Below are 19,932 nucleotides of genomic sequence, written 5' to 3'. Positions count from 1 at the left end.
AGGGAGGATTGCAACAAAGTACAATATTGGTTTTTATTTATATTCCAGAATTTGGGTCAGATGTGGATCTGGAAGGTATCTTTGCATCATGTCCTTTTTTACTTGGTCTTTTTCCATTCTGTAATTAGGCGTGTTTTCAGGAGCTAGGAAATGGAGCTTCATGGCCCATATGATGCTGGTGTCTTACACCTGTGTGTTCTCAAAGACAAACCAGAAGTCCCTTTGCACAAAAGAGGGGACAAAAAATATCAGAAATCCACTAACTTATAATAATATGACACACCCAAATTTTTGTACTCACTTTGTTTCCTTTCCCAGATTTTTTATTTTACTTTTCATGTTTTTATTTCATTTTATTTTTAAGTAGGCTCCACGGCCAATGTGGAGCTCAAAATCATGACTCTGAGACCAGGAGTCGAATGCTCCACTGACTGAGACAGCCAGGTGCCCCTTTCCTTGATTTTTCATATTAAAGTCTCTAAACCTGTGGAAACCACTTTCATTAGCCTGATGGTGGGCTGTATCTACACTTCCATCACTTTCTGTGTCTCAGATAAACATCAGTGGCATGCTGACACTTTGGCTTAGGGCACATCCTTCCCCATCCTTCCCCTTAGACCATCGGACCAAGCCACAACTCTAGTGGGGAGAGGCATGTCTGAGGGCTTCCAGATTGTAAGCAAATGTATCGTCTGTACGGGAACATCCTGTATGGATCTCATCTTAGAAATCCAAGGCAATGCTGGGAAACAAAGAAGGAAATTATGAATACTGTGATGTGCATACAAACAGTGAAATTCTATGTAGCTAGAAGAAAAAAATAACCCTTGCTTACAATAATCTCCACTTCTGTACAGGTAAGGAGATTTTGTACAACACACAACATTTTGTTTAGTAGGATCCAGGAAGAGAATAGGAATACATAGCTACATCAATTCAATTTATCTGCATCCACCTATCATTATCTCTTTCTCCATCATCTATTAGGTCTATTTACTTTTTTATATATGACAATGAAAGGACTTTTAAAAAATGGTTGCCTCTTGGGCACAATGAGGGAATAGATTGAAGGGAATAGGAATGAAAGCTGAACGTTTCTGAAAGTGTCTTATTTGATAGTTTTTTAATTACAAAAATTTCTTTTAGAGAGAGCGAGCCATTAGCGGGGACCAGGGAATCAGAGACAGGGAGAAAGAGAGAGAGAGAGAGAAAGAGAGAGAGAGAGAGAGTCTTAAGCAGGCTCGTGTGAAGCCTGAGCAGGGTTCAAACTCATGAACCAAGAGATCATGACCTGGGTGGAATTCAAGAGACGGAGGCTTAACCGACTGAACCACCCAGGCACTCCTCTTATTTAATAGTGCAGAATTGGCAATATTTTATGTAATAAAACTTTACACAATATATAAAAATGAACCCAATTTAATGAAAGAAATGCGACAGAGAGTGTATGATGGGAACAAACTAGACAAGGAAACCAAATATTTGTGTCTCTTGCATAAAACATTGGGGAATCATAATTATAAATCAATATACAGTTAAATTTCATAAACTTCAGTAATATAAAAGAGTTAGAAAGGTTTCAGAGAAATGCAACAAAATTGTTTAAGTAGATGATGGGTTCTGTTATCATATTCTGTCTGAAGAGTCAGTGTCAAATGTAAATTAAACCTAAAGAGCAGACAACAGATTCAGAAGTTTATTTCAAGGTAATAGACACTCAGACACAATTTCTCCACGATCAGAGACAGCTATAAATTTCAAGCCAACTCAAAGTTTATGTATATTTTAGTCATATATTGTGCACTATTTGTGTGAAACAGGTTACCATCTCCTGGGAAGTTAATAACTAACAGTAACGTATGCAATATTTATGTGGTTGGGAAAAGTTCTGTTGATCCCAGGGTTGCAACTTTACTTTCGTTTTGTTCCCTAAGATGAAGAAGTGAATTTTATCTGAGACCTATGGTGTGACTTTATAATATAGAATTAAAATGTATGGCAGGAGTATTTCAGTGGAGATGCTTTGTGTTGCTAGTGGAAAAACCCAATCTAATTGACTTTATTTTTCTTTAACTACTTGTCTCACAGAGCAGAGAGACCCAAGGTACCTCATCTCCAGACTGGTCAATTCATCAGGCCAGTGGTGTCACAAGTGATGCTGGGACTTTGTGCCTCATCTCCTTATCGCACACCACTTGTCAGTGTTCCTGAAATGGTAGTAGGATGCCTGCAGCAGCTTTATGCTTCATTGTATCTCATAATTTCCAAAGGCAGGAAAAGGGAACTGCTCTTGTATGCTTTTATAAGGGTGATCTATACCTTTTTCAGGTGTCCCCAGTAGACCTACTTCCCACATGTTGAGAGGACCACAGGATTACGGCGATAGGCTCGGACAAATCATGCTTCATCCTTTTTGGGGATGGGCTTGCCTCAACCTGACGTGTTGGAAAGATGGGAGCAAATAATTTTCTTTGGAAAGAAAGAAATATTCGATGGGTTAGATGAGAACAATTTCAGGCAGGGAAACTATAGTATCTGGTACTATCAGAATGTTACTATTTTTTTTAAAAAAGATTTTTTAACGTTTATTTATTTTTGAGAGAAAGAGACAGAGCGTAAGCAGGAGATGGTCAGAGAGAGAGGGAGACACAGAATTGGAATCAGGTTCCAGGCTCTGAACTGTCACAACAGAGCCCCCGAAGAGGGGCTCAAACTCAGGAGTGGTGAGATCATGACCTGAGCTGAAGTCAGATGCTTAACCAACTGAGCCTCCCAGGCACCCCTAGAGTGTTAGTATTTTAAAGTATCTCCTCATAAAGGATGATACATTGTTGAGGGGAAGCATCAGTTTGTGATTTTTTTTTTTTAACAGAGAGTATTAAATGGCAGCTATAAACCCAATTACAATTAAAAACAGAAACTGAGGAAGAGGATTATTTGTTTGCTCTTAGAAATTAACATGCCGAGACTTAATTTTGTAAGGAAAAATATATTTTCCAGAAAATTTTCAAAGATAATGGAGAAGGGATGCTAGTGTCCCTTCGCTTCTCCATTGAAACCTTGGCTACAAATGTGTGCCTGTGATATGAACAGAAATACCGTGCGGTGCTGTGCCTGGAAAGCTGTACCATAAAAGGCCAGGCTGTAGAAGGCCGTGTCTTCGTTTACTTTGTTTTGAGGAGCATGCCATGAAGGTCATGCCTTAGTTTCCTTGAAGGCTGTGCCGTTTTTAACCCATGGAAAACATTAGAAATGTTTTACAAGGGGGAATTACCCAATTCTGTCATTTAAGTAGTTAATAGAGGACATTGACAGAAAAGAGTAAACATAGAAATCCATCATGATCTAAGCGACATTCCGACACGTATTGTCTTTACATCCAACTTTCGTAGGAAATGGTCCCCGGTTGGGTTTTACTTCAATCAGGTACTGGTTTTGGCAGGCTTCTAGTGGAGGTCTTGTGGCCAGAAGTGGCTAGACCAGGGATGTGGAGGGGATCACATTAGGCCAATAAGGAGGAACCTCAACAGGAGTCATAAGATTGGGAGCTGTGCTAGTTTCTTAGGTGGCTGTCCCATGCCCAAGAAAGACAACGTTGTATAAAGACAGGAATAAAGAGAGGGCATCAAGTTTCTAGGTCTTAATACCATTCTGGCCAGGGTACTAACTTCCAGCTGAAAGGCAGGTTTTCTCCTCTCTGGAGAGTAGCCATGGGCTAGAGGATTATAGACTGAGAAATCGACATGAAAGTTTTCCAATAAGAAGAGCCCAGTCCTTGAAAAGCCCCTGAAATGAGAGTAAAGGAAGAAAAGAGAAAGTTCTCACCAAGTTTGAACCAAGGCTCGGAGTACCGATGAAAAGACTCAGAAAGCCTCACATAAGAGCGCCAATATGATGGGGTTCTTGAGCAAATGGCAAGAGCAAATTCTTGAGACATCTTTGGTGCAAAAGAGTGGATTTATTAAAGCACAGGGACAGGACTTGTGGACAAAAAGAGCTGCACTGAGGTTGTGAGGAGTGACTGATTATATGTTTTTAAGTTAGTGGGGGCTAGGGATAGTGTAAGTCTCTAAGGAATTTGGAAGCAAGGCTTTCAGGACCTTGAGGGCCTAGCTGCTGTGAAGATAAGTTTACTTTTAGGTGTACAAAAAATGTCAAGGAAGTAAGGCAGCCCTGAGTTCCTGGAGCAAGGTCACACTTTGCATGTTTCAGATGTTTATCGGAGGGCAGCAAACTGTAAGTAGATTTCATTTAAGCAAAATTTCTCTGGCCTTTGTTTCCCTCATCACTATCAACAGTAAACAAATTGTAGAAAGAGCTCAAATGTCCATCAACTGATGAATGGATAAAGGAAAAGTGGCATATATGCACATATATAATGGAATATCACTCAGCAATAAAAATGAAAGAAATCGTGCCATTTGCAAAAAGCGGATGGACCTAGAATGTATCACGCCAAGGGAAATAAGTCAGTCAGAGAAAGACAAATATCACATGCTTTTACTCATGTGAAATTTAAGAAACAAACGGATGAACATAGGGGAAGGGAAGGAAAATTTAAAAGATAAAACAGAGAGTGTTGTGAACCATGAAAGACTTAAATATAGAGAACCAACTGAGGGTTGATGGAGGGAGGTGTTTGGAGGGATGGGCTACATGGGTGATGAGCATTAAGGAGGGCACTTGTTGGGATGAACACTGGATGTTATATGTAAGTGATGAATCACTGAATTCTACCTCTGAAACCAATACTAAACTCTATATTAATTAACTTGAAATTGTGTTAAAAAAGAGAAAAAATCACGTATCAATAATCTATGTTCCCACCTCAATAACATAGAAAAAGTAGCAGCAAAATAGCCTAAAGGAAACTGAAGAAAACAAGTAGTACCTGTAAGAACAGAAAGAAACAAAATTGGGAAAAGAAGACACTAGAAAAACTCCATGACACATAGAGCTTGTTCATTGAAAAAAAAAAAAAAAAAAGATGTAATTAAGAAACATTTAGGAAGACTTACAACCAAGGAGACAAAACACGTATTCCCAATTTCAGGATTGTTGGTGAGTGGAGGGACTGTGAAGGCTCCTGCAGACCGTGAAGTTTCTTTGATTGAAAAATGAAGTAGGCAACTCCATCCAGTTTACACAGACTTGTTCAGGATAACTTACAGGGAGGATCGCCAACTTATAGATGGTGAGCCGGACAGCTGCGCAGCTAGTCTTTCTGAAGTCTGGACCTTAGTCTTACAGATTTTACAGAGTGAGGGGACATGCGGAGGGCATTGTAGTGAGATCAAAGGGTTTGACAAAGTTAATTGATAACATTTAATAGACCTTGTGACACCATGTGTACAACAGGAGGGAGACAGAAAAATCGAGACTCTCGTGTCAAGCAGGAGCCCGGGTCAAAGCAATGACACAAGCAGTTAAGGTACTGCACTGGGAGATATCACTGGGACCAGCATCAGCTGACACCCCATAACTGATAACAAGCAGAAGCAGAGGGGTCTGCCAGAGCCCAAGTCTAATTAAATCCCTATAAAAAGGGGAGGATTTTTGCAGCCAACTCTCAGACTCTTCGGACATGACCCCTCTGTGTCTGACCACTTTAAAAAGGCAACTGCTGTCGAAGACTCTGCCTGATTGATCTCCAGGCAGAAGGGAAATCCTTCCCTGCTTGAACATAATAAGCAGTACGTGCCGAGAGCTGACCAGGACCTGACCACGGTCTCTCAAAGGCGCCCCCACAGATGGACTTCACGTGTGGTTTGTTAACTTCCTACACCCTTCTGTTATCTTGTGTGTTGTGTGATTTGTCTCATCTCTGCTGGGTGCCCTGTCAGAAGAGAGGTTTAATCACATGGTGAAATGTCATTGAGTTTGGAATTCTGAACCTGCTTATAAATATGATTCACTTTATTTCATGACTGAGTAAAGCTGACATTGTGGAAAGACACAACGGGAGTGTGTGCCTTCATAGCATGCTCATGACAAGGGGAGAAACTGTGTAACTTCTAATAGTTATCTAAACAGAGATATACAGGACCCGAACAAACCTCCCTGCATTCTGGTCACAGTCTGCCATTCTAAGGCGTATACATTAATGTCCAAGGGGCCTGGGACACGTAGCCCTGAGAGAGGTCAATGGGGGACACGGGCAAGATGGCAGGCCGAAGAAGGAGTATTCTCAGCACTCCTACTCTCCACCCCAAGCAACTTTATAGCCTGTACAGTATTTTATGTGCCATTCTTCCATGATTACCCTAGAGCCGGATATGAGGAAGTGACTTACATACATGGCAACGTGAAGTTGATATACTTAAGACAAAAGAAAATACTTAAGACTATAGTTCCCCAGCAAGTCAGTGAAGAGGTGAACCATCTAGAGAAGGCATCAGCAAAAGAGATCTTCTCTACATGATTGATAATCTTCTGCATATGGGACAACATGCTCAGCATTCCACAGACCTGGCAGTGGGAACAATTGTGAATTTCAACATCACTGGTGGCCTTTGACAGGGAACAGGGAGGGACATCAGCAGTGTGAGTTCAAGGGAGACAAGACAAATGTTTAAAGGCAATTCATAGATCAAGTCTTCATTTAGCAACAACACAGTAGCTGTTTGGTCCCTAGGAGCGAATACCCTGGCTTAGATATCCTTCTTGGGGGATGTTAGCAGATATTTTGTCCTAACATTGTCAGAGGGTGTGTCTATATTATACACGGGTGTTTTGGGTGCCATTCATAGAAATAATTCCACCATAGTAGCAAATATCAGCTATTCAGAAGCAGTTAGTTGTGTCCATATTTTTGTCCTGACCAATATAGAACAAGGGGTCAAAGGCAGCACTGGATGTGACCCAGTGAGTTAGGACACCAAGCCACCAAGTGTGAGGAGAGGGGGGCATTTGGAGCCAATTTCCCATGTCCTAAAGTCTTTGCATGTGGAGGTTTGTGGCAAATGCAAAATGAGTTCCTCCTGTCACTAATAGGCCTCAAGCCTCCTGACAGTCCCCATACCCACAGTGCCCCAGCTCTGAGGGTGTTATTTGTTAGATGTTCACATGCTGCTGGTTTTCCTGCTGTTAGTGTGGCCTGAAGGAATCCAAACACCTCTCTTAGTTGTGGAGACCAACCTTTGAGGGAACTATCTGGCAAGAAAGTCTTTAATACATTCTTTATGTTAAGCTAGTAAGGTTGCATCTAGGGATTACATCTCTGGCATATGCTGGCTATTTGTCTTATAGGTTCATTTGAATGATAAGCAAACATTCCTTTGCTTTGAGCCTAGTTGTATGTGTTCCTTGGCAGTCCAGCTGTGCCTGGTGGGATGTGACCTCTAGTGCTCGTTCTTCCATTTGAACTGACAAGATGGATCCTGCTTCAAATCCCCACTGTTTTCACCATTCCTCATTGTTGCGGGGTAGGAGCAATGAACACTCTAGCTACTGCCTGTTAACAAAGGGCATGGATCAGGATTTCTGGAATGAAACTGCCTTGTTCCCAATGGCAAATATTCCCTAGCACGAGGCTCAGCCTCCATCCTGCATACAGCCATTATTTTGGAACTTCCATGTACAGTGTTAGCATCTTATTCCACGATTTATAACGAGGTAAATTGGGTCAGTTCATTTAAACACTTGTCTCATTTTAGGCGGTGGTCCTGCAGGTGGGCTCTCCAAGTTAGGCCTATGCTGTGCATGCAGACAGTTAGAAAACTAGCCAGATATTCAGGAGACCAGAAGAATTTAGGATCCAAGTTCAGTTGCATAAACAACAAATACTCAAAGACAATGAATCTGAACTAGAATCTAACACCCATGGAAGTGTGTTTCAGAAACATGTTTTTTTCTCTCTAAAAATCACCCTCATTTCCATCAAAGATAGCCAAATTAAGACTAATTTTTTAGGTAAAATAAGTCCTGTTATAATAAACTTGATCTAATTACTTACTTAAATATATCAAGAATACTGACTGGCCATGTAAGTTTTTTTTTCTGATTTTTTAAATGTTTATTTGTTTTTGAGAGAGAGGGAGACAGACAGACAGAGCCTGAATAGGGGATGGGCAGAGAGACAGGTAGACACAGAATCCAAAGCAGTCTCCAGTCTCTGAGCCATCAGGACAGAGCTCAGTGCAGGACCCAAACCCACTAACTGTGAGATTTTGGCTTGAGCCAAATGGAGGCTTAACCAACTGAGCCACCCAGGCACCCCCCATAAGTTTTTTTTAATCTGCTTTGCTATGAAACTTTTCCTAAGGAATTTCAGATTGAGCTTAGAGTAGCCTTTTGAGGATAAGAGTCAGAATAAATACTTAGCATCACATTCAGTTTCAATCCCTATAGATTTGGGTGATTTTCTCTCTTCTTTAGGTTCTTCCAAATATCCCAGGTTTCTGAGCAGCTAGGTAATAGCCTTACTTGTTTGTGCTACTGGGAACCCTATAAACAAGATACCAGGGTAATTTTTCCAAGGGGTTTCATTGATTCCAAAAATTCAACCTTAGTAACTCAAAGGTGTCTGGTCATATCTGAGTTTGTGCATATCTTCCCCAAAACGACATTCCAGTCAAAGACTTGGTGGTATGATCAATGTTTCCTGTTACAAGGGAAATAGATTCCTCCTGAGCTTCTGCAAATAACTATTATTGCCATGAAATTATGAATACTCACTGAGAGTTTCTAAATTATAGAGAAATCAGGTAGGGAGAAAAAGATAAATGTTTGTTTACAAAGGGATATTTTCCCACATTTTGGTCAGTCATAGATTATAGAAGTCTTATTCTATAGCTATAGTAACCAAGTAAACCTTTGTGGTATTGGTAGAGAGATGGATATATGGACCAAGGGACAGAATCTTCTTGTAGAGGATATTGGATGGCAAGGAAAAGAGGTGAAAAAATGTTCAGCATCACAAATTTTAGGGAAATGCAAATTCAGACCACAGTAAGGAATCACTGTACCTATTTAACCAGCTAAGAAAATAGTGCCAATACAAAGTGCTGGCAAAGACGTGGGGAAACTAGACCTTTCAAAAGTTGCTGGGAGGAATTCAAAAGTGTATAGCCACTCTGTAAATAGATGGGCTGTTTACTATACATGAAATGTTGCCTTTTTAGCTAAACTAAAAGCAGCCTACAGAACGAGAGAAGATATTTGCAAATGACCTACATGCTAAAGGGTGAGTATCCAAAATATATAAACACTTTCAAAACTCAACACCCGAAACCAAAAAATCCAATTAAAAATGGGCAGAAGACATGAACAGACATTTTTCCAAAGAAAGACATACACGTGCCAACTGACACATGAAAAGATGCTCAACATCACTCATCATCGGGGTAATACAAATGAAATATCACTGCACACCATCAGAATGGCTAAAATCAACAACCGAAGAAACATCAGGTATTGGGAAGGAAATGGAGACACGGGAACCCTCTTGCACTTTGGTGGGAATGAAAACCGTGCAGTCACTCTGAAAAGCATTTCGAGGTCCTTCAAAAAGTTAAAACTAGAACTACCCTACAATCCAGCCACTTCACGACTAGGTATTTATCCAAAGGATGCAAAACTACTAATTCAAAGGGATATATGCACCCCTATGTAAGCAGCGTTATCTACATAGCCAAATTATGGAAATAGCCTGAATGTCCATAGGCTGAAGAATGGATAAAGAAGATGTAGCACATTTATAGAATGAAATATTCCACACCGTAATAAAGAATGAAATCTTGTCATTTGCAATGATGTGGATGCAACTAAAAAAATTAAGTCAGTCAGAGAAAAACAAATACCATATGATTTTACTCATATGTGGAATTTAAGAAAGAAAACATACAGGCATAGGGACAAAAAGACAGAGGCAAACCAAGAAACGGACTGATAACTATAGGGAACAAACTGATGGTTAGCAGAGGGGAGGTGGGCAGGGGGATGGGCGAAACTGGTGATGGCGATTAAAGGAGTGCACTTGTGATGAGCCCGGGGTGTTGTAACGAAGTGTTGAATCACTATATTGTACACCTGAAACTGATATCACACTGTATGTTAACTAGCTGGAATTTAAATAACAACTTGGGGGAAAACTAAAAAACCAAACCAAACAAAAATGAAAAAACTGAAATGTGTACTTACCACATGATCCAGAGACTGTAGTCATAGGCATTTATTTCAAAAAAGTGAACATTTACATTTATACAAAGCCCAAAAACTTCTACATAAATATTTACAGTAACTTTTCTTGTAATAGTTGAAAAGTACAAACAGCTATATTTTGCTCAATAGGTCCTGATTAAACAAATGGTAGTATATCCATCCCATGAAATAGCAGTAAAAAAACCAAACCACCGATGGATGCAAAAACTTGGATGGACCCCAAAAGCAACATGCCGGGTACAAAATGCTTCTGTTTGGTACTTTCTTATATTTTCTAACTCTTTGTTGAAGTTTGTGTGCTTATTCTTCATCTGGTTTGGTGAGCACCTTTATTACCAGTGTTTGAAACTTTGATAAGGTAAAAATCTCCATTTCATTAAGGAATTTTCTGCTGTTTTATCTTGTTCTTTCCTTGGGAACATATTCTGTTTCTTCATTTTGCCTGGCTCTCTTTGTTGGTTTCTCTGCATCAGATAAAACAGGCACTTCATGCAGGGTGGCAGAAGTGGCCCCTTGTAGATACACCTTCTCATTCACACATGCACTAGCATTTGATGGTCTCTCAAACTTTGGTGACTGTCCAAGCAGCCGATTGTATTTTAGTGGTTCCCGGTATTTGAGGGTATGGCAAGCCCTGTGGATGCCCCAGAGGGAGGGTGTCAGTTGGCACCTAGATTCAGGCTGATTGGAAGCCAGATAGTCGGGCAGCAGGTTTCAAAGTGTACAAATACATACAGTGCTGGGGGACAACAAATGTCAGTGCTGCTGGCCACTAGCTGTGTCCCCTTGGGTGACAGTCCCAAAAGTGATGCCAGTTGAGTGTGCAAGTTCCTTTCTGGACAAGAGCAGGAGTCCCTGGAGCGAGGCAGAGGGAGAGGGAAACGATGTCACCCACCTGCCTCTGTCCCCTGAGTGCACCTCCACAGGCTTCTAGATGTCAGCCAAACATGTTTCCCAGACCAAAGTTCCAAGACAAGCAAATGGCCCCTTTCATAGAAAGACTGTGGGTGGGTTTCAGCCTGCTCTCTGCATAGTGCCCTGGGGATGTTAGTCTGCCAAGAATGTTCTCTCCAATAGTTACAGTTCAGAAATGCAAGGCCCCTGGCCACAAAGAGCCAGATGATCAAGGAGTGTCCCCTGGGCAGATAAGATGGACTCCTTGATCAGTTGCCTCTTGCTGTGCCCTGACCGTGGTAGCTGGCTAAGAACGCTTTCTCCATTGGCTACAGTCCTTTGGACCCATGAGCAGAAGTCCCACTGGCTACCAGAGTGGAGTAAGATAGGGGTGGACCCTGGCAGCAGCTGCAAACACTGGGGAACCAGACAAAAGCAATAAACTCCTTTCTGGGAGATCCTGGTGAGCTGGAACTTTCTCCGATGAGTATTAGTTACGTACGCTGGGAAGTGTGATTTGGTGTGAGTACTTCCCTAGTTTTATAAAATAAAGTCAATCTGTTCTAAGCTCTGGAAGACCTGATAGCTGATGCGGTATAAGAATTATTTCTATTTTGAAAATCAAGAAAAAGAAAATTGATATGAGTCTGACACATTTCCTAGAGGTATTTTAAATGGAAAAAATGTAATTCATGTTTGTATCTCTATTCTATTTCTGTCATTTTCTTGTATTAATTTAGGCAGTTTTTATTTCCCCACAAAATCATTCATATTACTTGAAATTGTTTGGTGTGATATTTTACCTGATATTCTCCTAAATTCTTTAAAATCTCCATGTATCTGTCATATCACTTCTTAAGCGCACAATTTTATATGATCTTGTGTTTTATTTCGCAATGGATTTGTTTTCATTATAACTTTAATATTCAAATCTCCCTAATTCATGGAGTTGGCTTTATTGTCTTTTTTTAAACTTTGAGGTGAATAATTATTAGTTCATTGTTTTCACCTTCAGTTTTAAAAAGTTACATTACAGCTTTGGTGAATAAAGAAAAACATTGAAATGTAAAACACAATTATATGTAAGACTGTTCATTTAATTATTTGCTAAATCTCTAACCAGTCAAATTTCAGGAAATATTGTCTTCTATGTAGATGTTATTCACTCTTGGTACAGTTTAAAATCATGTTTGAAGAACATGTAAGAAATTCTCTTTTAGAACGTATTAAGGTTTTTATTGTGGTTTATATATGTTTCATATTGTATTTTATGAGAACTTGGGGACCAATTTGTTTCTCTGCCCATAGAAAACATGTCATATATACTATACTACTCTATATTATAATTTCCATTTAAATTATTTGCAATCATTCTATTCTTTTTTTCTTATTAATGTTTACTTATTTTTGAGAGCGAGAGAGACAGAGCATGAGCAGGGGAGGGGCAGGGAGAGGAGGAGACACAGAATCCGAGGAAGGCTCCAGGCTCTGAGCTATATCTCAGAGCCTGACGTGGGGCTGGACCCCACCAGCTGTGAGACCAAGATCAGAGCCACAGTCGGATGCTTAACCCAGTGAGCCACCCAGGCGCCTGTACGATCATGCTATTCTTTAAATTTTTGTTTTTCCTGTTCTTTTGACTTATCATAGAGGTGTACGATTTTTTTAAAAAGAAAATATTCACATTTGACCTAACATCCGTTTGTGGCAGAAACCTGTGAACATAAGGAAAATTTCAGTGAAGAATTAAAAGTCAGCCATAATCCATGATCCAAGTGTTTCCAGATATCGAGGGTTTTTAGTATGTATTTTGGCAAATTTTTGTCTAAACCATTAATTTTCATGGCTAGTACAACATTTTTAAACAATATTATTATAGCAACATTGTACATTTTAAGATACATTATCATTTTTGTCACATTTCCTGTTTGACTGACAGGAACTGGAGAAAGGCTATCATAGAGAAGATGCAGAAGCAAAACATGGAAATTACCTGATTTGCTATATCTTATTCAGTCTGACTTGGAAAAGCCCAGCTGGCTATTGGTGAATTTGGCTGGGATACAAGTGCACTTATAGGAATAGAGCCTGGCTTAGGATTCAGTTTGCTTACGTAAGTTACCAGGATGTTGGAGCCATCTCTGTCTAATAGCCTCCTAGTAAAATTACTCCAATCATCTCCCATGTTGGTCATCCTTTCATGCATGAGAGATGGACCAAAAATTTGGCATTAGTGACTCTCTAAGTCACCATCAGGCTGAAGTTATTCTTGTTTCCCTGTGAAACTCTTAGGTTATCAGATCAGGTTCGTGGAAGGTGTTTGCACCTCACCGTTCATGCCATTTCTGCTTCTCCAAGTGCAGTGAGACCATCTGATGTACTGCTGGTGATTATAAACATGTGTTTAAGCCCCTTGAGAGAACACAGCTTCATGATGACTATCAGGAAAATACCAAGGGATTGAAGTATGTCTCTTAGTCGGGACCCCCAGGTACCAAACCAGTTGGTATCAATGTGTTTTAGCCAAGAAGCTTGTTTGTCATTTTCCTGTGTTTGGGTTTCTGTAATATTAGGGGTGTTGATCCAGGAGCAGCAGGAGGTATCTGCTGTGGCACAGACTCCTTCTTCAGCCAATAAGCAATCTAACACAATTTGATTACCCAAGACCACCTTCTCAGCTCTAAAGGATCCTTTTGGCTAAGTGGTATATTTTGGGGTGATGTATTCTGCTACCCTTCAAAGTCATCTTGCCTTGATTTGTTCTTTTCTGGGATTTTTATCATCAGGTATTGAAATTTTGAGAAAAAATAATGGCATTTATAATTCTTGAAGCATTGTTACTTCTATGCATTGTACTTAGTCTTTTTGCAGTTTTCCTTTGATTCTTATAATAATAACTCAGTGTGGGAAAATTGCCATCAGTATCTTCAAGAAAGGAATCAGATAGGTTAGTTAAGCAGGGTACCAGTGAATGCACAGATAACAAAGGTAGAGTAAGTTGAACCCCAAATTGACATCATTGCAACTGCCCTTCTTTGCCACTCTAGCAAACTGTCAGGATAATTAATCTGGAAGGTATCAGCTAGGCCCTGGTAACCACTTAGTAAGAGTTTCATACATAAAGAGCAATAGCCCTCTGTGTCGCAAACATGTTTTCAGTCCATCTAAATGTCATGTCCTGTCCAACCTCCATCTTTTTACCGGGGGTTTCTACTCAGGGATACATATGCAATACAAGAGTCTTCCAGGAATAAGTCAGACCGTTCTCCAGGTGATGAAACAGGCCTCCAAGATCATGTTAATTAGATGGGTAATGCTGACACGCAATGTCCAATCCTATTTTTCCTTAAACCTGGAATGAGTGTCACTGATACATAAATTCTGTAAAGTATATGACTCCTACTCTTCTCTTCCCTACTCCACTCCCACCTGCTCCCCATCATGAGTCTTATTCATTATCTGAGGCTAAACCCTACATTTTGCATTCATTCTACCAAAGATCCAGATATATCATTGGGTTGGAGACTCAAGAACCAAGACCAGATCCTGAAACCGTTGCTAGCTAGAGATCTCCGAACAAACTCTACTCTAGGGTTTTCCATAGGGGGACTGGATCACAGCAACTGAATTGCTTATGGATGCTACAAGTGAGGCATGGTCCTAATGAACCTAGATATTTCTGATTACTTACAGAACTTATCACAGACATTCAACATTCATGCATTTCGGAAGAAAGAATCGTATATATTCTCTAGTCTCTGTGAAGAACTGGCTTACACACCAAACCTTCCATCAGAACATCAAAAGTTTATTGTGTTTAAAAAAAACCACAATCACAGTGGGGGGAAACCCAAGCAATAAGTGTGAAGAGATGTTTGAATTGAACATTCAAAGTGTTTCCGGGCAGAGAAGGCATCCTCTGCGGTCTATTCCAGAGGCAACACATGGTGATGATCAAATGATGGTAGAAAATGGAGAAAAATAGACCCAAGAAGGGCAGTAAACAGGGAATAACTCCACAGCAGAGCCTGGACAGATCAGGAAGGCATCATTCTTCTTAGAATAGCTAAAGGGCTGAAAATGCTGAAAAAGAGTTGTCTTCAGTGAGGTGAGCATTTGGGATATTGCCAGGCTTATACAGCTTTCAAGGTACACATTTCTTCATTGATCTTCTCTTTGGGAAAAGCCATTGCTTGTAGAAAGACATACATGGTTACTAAAGATTAAGATGAGTATTTAAGCTCTTTTTTCAGATCCTTTTTCTTCTCCTTTAATCCTTTTTTTGGAAAAGCCTCATAACATTCCTCTCAAATCTGTCCAGTAAGCACAACCTAAATACCACTGTTGCAACATGAACTGCATCCCCTACACTCTGAGTAAGGATGAATGAGCAGAGCACTGCCTTACCTTCTCTTGGAAGTTTCAACATCACTTTTCAGATTAGAGAAGCAAATATAGGTATTGACCTTCAAGAGAATTTCATTTCATGCACTGAATCTGCCCTAAGCCCAAGAGAGCCAAACTCTGGAAACCCTTCTTAACTGAAGGTCTGCCTCAGGAAATACAAACCAGGAGGTGCCCAAATGTTTCCTTGAACACTTGGATTCAATACTCTGATGTGAAACAATGGTCTTAGGGAGTGGAGATAATTTCCAGGACACAAGTTTTGGTCTAGGTACACATGTACGGAAAGAAATAAGAGATCTTGAAGCTTTGGGATACCAGATGATGTCAATGTCTGGCTCTATCCTAGCAAAGATATCTTAGCAAGAGCCATGACTTTCCTATCACTTTAAAGGTATCACAATCATCTTTCCCATGCTGTTTCCTACCCTTGGAAAACTCCATGTATGTCTTCCTCTGTCCACATTAAACCCACCTGTGGATGCCTCACAGAGGCCCTCGGCGTTCACCAGCATTGACCTTGCGCATGCCCTTGATGATGAAGATGGTTCCAACAATGATGCCCACCAGACCCACGACCAGGCCCAGGGCACACACCACATTCTCTGTTGTCTCTGGGAGGGGGGTTGGTGCATCAAACTCTGGGGAAAATGAAACAGAGTATGGTACAGAAGCAATGATCATGGTCTGGAAAAGCACTTAGATGCAAATGTAGACATTTAGTCAATGAAGAGTTATTAGTCACCTAAATAAGAGGAAGACAGAATGATATATGAAGGGAATGCAGATTAACAAGTGGGAGCTGAATAATGGGATAAGACAAGGAATAGGATTTGTAGCAATGGTTATGGATGAGTTACAGTACTCTGGGTCTCAAAGCACCAGACAAAGCATCATGGGAAGAAACCATAGAAGAAAGGAGATTGACGGATGGTCCATACCCCAGTGCTTGAGAAGAGGCTCATCCAAACCCCAGTGCTCCACCTTGCAGTCATAGACATCCTCCGCCGAGGGTAGGAAAGGGAGATAGTGGAACTTGCGGAAAAGGTGGTCTTCCCGGGGCAGGAAGACGGTCTCTGACACTCCTGTGGTGACAGGCTTTCCATTTCGAAGCCACGTGACATTGATCACTGGTGGGGAGAACTTGTCGATGAAACAGATGAGGATGTTGGGCTCTCCCAGTTCCACAGGGCTGTTTGAGAGCACCGTCACCTCGGGAGGTTCTGGGGACACATGACAGAAATTAGGCCTCCCTGCTTAGGCTATACCCTCTCCCTGCCACTGAAGCTTTTGAAAAAGCAATTGGAAATGTGTCCCGAGAATCTATGCCACAGTCTCAGATACCTATCTCTGATACTCTCCCCCGTGAATTGGAACCAATGTTATGGTATAAGATACATTGGGATACTTTAAGTAACGGGTATAATTTTATTCCTGTCTCTCCTGGCATAGATTTGAGGCAATGACTCACAGTATGAGTCACTGTGGGTGGGGAGGATAAGATGTGAGCACCTCAGGAAAGGAACAAACTCACACATTGTTCTTGGGCCTTTGGCATGAGAGGTAGGGGCTTGCTGATGGAGACTCTAGGCCCCTGGCAGGGAAAGTCAGTCACAAAAATGTAACACAAGCCAAAGCATCTGTTTCAACGTTAGGATTCCAATGTCTAGCGGTGTAGAAGTTACCATTGGTGTTTGGGGTGTGGTTGGAGCGCTTTATCAAGATGTCCAGGTTAGCTTTGTCCACAGCTATATTGGCCAAGGCACCCTGGGCCTCAAAGCTGGCAAAACGTCCAAATTCTTCAAGCCGCCACACTGTCTCCTTCTTTTCCATATCCACGTGGAAAATCTCATCACCATCAAAGTCAAACATAAACTCTCCTGATGAGTCAGGCTTCAGATAGAACTCAGCCTGGATGATCACATGCTCCTCTGAAAAGGCAGGAAAGGGTGTCAGAGTGGGTACCAGGTGGAAGAGAGTAAGAAGAGTCCAGTATGTGAGACAAACATGTTGGCAGGGGCAGTGGAACCATACGGAGTGGAACCATACAGAGTGAAGGAGTGGTGGAGGGCAGGGATGAACCTGAAGATGAGGGTCAGGTGGAGGACAACCAGGCTGAACAGAGTTCTGAGGCAGAAATAAAGGGGCAGAGTTAGAGAGGGTGGATTGAAGGGAAAGAGGGATGAATATCCCTCAGTCTTGTGAAGCTGTTGTTAAGGTCCATGTTACAAGCTGTGAAGTGATTCACTCTTTGGAAATTCACCAGCAGCTGCTAAAAAGGAATTGATCACTCACTGTATTTTCCCAGGCATTGAATACACTTCAGCCTTAATTGTGTGAATCTCTCAGACTATTGCAGTTTTAAGAATAGGGAGTAACTCTTTAAAAGGCTATGTTCTGAACTCTGGAATCAAGTGAAATATTGAATTCTCTTTGGTCAATGGATATAAAATTGACATACAAGATTGTATTCACGTTACCTAGAAAACAAATGTTCTGATATCTATACACATATATACTGCAATTCATGTCAGGTACCTGGCCTTCCCTCTCCCTGGATAGATTGTTGCTCTGGGGCGATGTTCCTTTCTAGTGATCATCAATATAAAAATCTGTGCTCAAAATATGCTGATAAGATTCACATGCCAAAATTTAACCAGCATGTATTCAGCTAAGTACAGGAGCTGAGAATATCTCCAGACTACAATTTGCTATACTTTCAGATTTATAGCAACATAATACCTGTCATCATTTTGCTCACTTCAAAGATTGTCCTGCAAGTGTCTACAGTTCATCTCTCCAGTGCTTTCAGAGCTCATATCCCTAGATTTGATTCTCTCAGCACCTACCTTTGATAGCCCCGGATTCCTGAGGACACATCAGGAAAGCCACGGTAAGAAATCCTAGCACCAGGACTCCATTTATGGTCATTTTCTTCTTTGGTGCTTTGATGGGGGCAGTAGAGCCTTAGACTGGGGTAGAAGTGACAAGACTAGAAGAAAAGAGAAGGTCTGACATTAAAATTCAAATCACTTAAGGTACAGCCAATCACAAAGACCTTTTGAGATGGTACATCTGTTACTAAGGGAAGGGCTCTTGTAAATGGTTCAGGAAAGGAAGCACTTCATTCATTAGATAAAGAAATAAAGTTCTTAATCAAATAAACACACAACCAAATAACAACACAGAACATCAGGTTTTTAAGAATGTTGTGAAGTTACTCACAGACTCTTCCATTTCAGCCCAAATGCAAGAAAGAGATGTGCTTGAAGCTTAATAGTGAGAGGAGAGTCAATTGAAACACACCAAAGTGAGAGCTAATGACAGATGATTCCTCTGTGCTGTGACAGCTGGGGATGCTAATTCAGGGCTAATAAACCATCTTAAGAGATGGTAAATTGTCATGCCATGGAGAATGCCTGATTTTGGCAGTGTTGTGTGACAGAGTTTCAGTTAAGAAGCTTCTTATTGCTTTAAGATTCACCTCCATGTCCTAGTGTCCCAGAGGGACAACTCAGTCCAAGAGCTGGGCATCCATGGCACTGTACCATATTTAGAGAACATCAGAGGTGAAAGTTAGTTTCAACATTCCCCTAACTATACATGGATGTTAGAGATGTCATAGGTGGTGGTTACTGGAAACCGTGGACTCTAATCTCTACTATTTGAAATATGACCAGAGATTGGAGTAGACTGGGGGGACACACCTCACTTGAGGAATCAGGTTGATGAATACGGTAGAGCAAATTGGGCAGAGCCTATCTATTTTACTGGCAGTAATAGAGATAAGAAACTACAGGAAAGCTTTACCATAACCTTCCTCATATCATAACATCATGACTGCTGTCCTCATGACATAAATTATTGAAATTCTGTTCCTAAGAATGTATTTTGATATTCTCTCCTGAGAAAACAGAAAGTTAAAACACTCTGGCCCTGATGTTTGTGAACATACGGGGCCATAATAAGGACAATTAAACCACACATAGAAAGGGCTGGAATCTGAATACAACCAGTGAAGAGAGACCTGTCAGGGAGGCAGGCCATCTGATGGTGAGTTCACTGTCGAATATCAGTCATGACACAGACGCTCAGGGTGGATTTTCCACACTACTGTCCTGTGCCTTATTTGCCCCACAGCTGCCCTCACAAATCATGAGGGAGAAAACCCTACCATTACTGATTATCTAACCACATCCAAGGGTTTTGAACATCCCCTGACCCTGGTTTTTGGATCACTTGGGAGAGATCCACAACACAGTGTTGCCCTAAAACTGTTAAGAAATACACTTCCTGGAGGCAAAAGAATGGTCCAGATGAGAGTTCTACCGTATCAGTCTCTGCTGAGAGTCTGGTCCGATGATTTAGGCTTTTCATCTCCTCTCTCAGAGGAAAAAGCAAATCTGATGTTGTTATGCCTGCCCTTTGCTGGCTGGCATACTAAGTCGTTCTTAAGGTGCTCCTAAATATATG

General features: G+C 41.0%; 1 protein-coding gene across 2 annotated transcripts; it reads right to left on the bottom strand.

The window, feature by feature from the left end:
• Positions 1 to 14,842: 14,842 nt before the first annotated feature.
• Positions 14,843 to 18,460, bottom strand: LOC147580873 (HLA class II histocompatibility antigen, DR alpha chain-like). 2 transcript variants are annotated; one of them, XM_086706547.1, is made up of 5 exons: positions 18,309 to 18,460; positions 17,145 to 17,390; positions 16,401 to 16,682; positions 15,935 to 16,100; positions 14,843 to 15,248 (listed from the first exon to the last, which is right to left on the bottom strand). In XM_086706547.1, the coding sequence occupies exons 1-4, from the start codon at positions 18,388 to 18,390 to the stop codon at positions 15,946 to 15,948; spliced, it is 765 nt and encodes a 254-aa protein (XP_086562673.1). In that variant the 5' UTR covers positions 18,391 to 18,460; the 3' UTR covers positions 14,843 to 15,248; positions 15,935 to 15,945. The 2 variants fall into 2 exon arrangements, with proteins under 2 accessions (XP_086562673.1, XP_086562675.1); XM_086706549.1 differs by having other exon boundaries at positions 14,843 to 15,138.
• Positions 18,461 to 19,932: the final 1,472 nt, after the last annotated feature.

The sequence above is a fragment of the Puma concolor genome, chromosome B2 (genome assembly GCF_028749965.1).
Source record: "Puma concolor isolate L17-30 chromosome B2, mPumCon1.1.hap2, whole genome shotgun sequence".
Classification (NCBI taxonomy): Eukaryota; Metazoa; Chordata; class Mammalia; order Carnivora; family Felidae; genus Puma; species Puma concolor.
This window is presented reverse-complemented; position numbering and strand designations above follow the sequence as displayed.

What these genes read in the sequence shown, in the direction of transcription:
- LOC147580873 (XM_086706547.1), bottom strand. Translation starts at nt 18,390, where the DNA reads ATGACCATAAATGGAGTCCTGGTGCTAGGATTTCTTACCGTGGCTTTC. An exon ending in CCACACCCCAAACACCAATG is followed by an intron (nt 16,683 to 17,144) that starts GTAACTTCTACA and finishes ATGTGTCCCCAG; the next exon opens with AACCTCCCGAGGTGACGGTG. An exon ending in GCCTCTTCTCAAGCACTGGG is followed by an intron (nt 16,101 to 16,400) that starts GTATGGACCATC and finishes CATTTTCCCCAG; the next exon opens with AGTTTGATGCACCAACCCCC.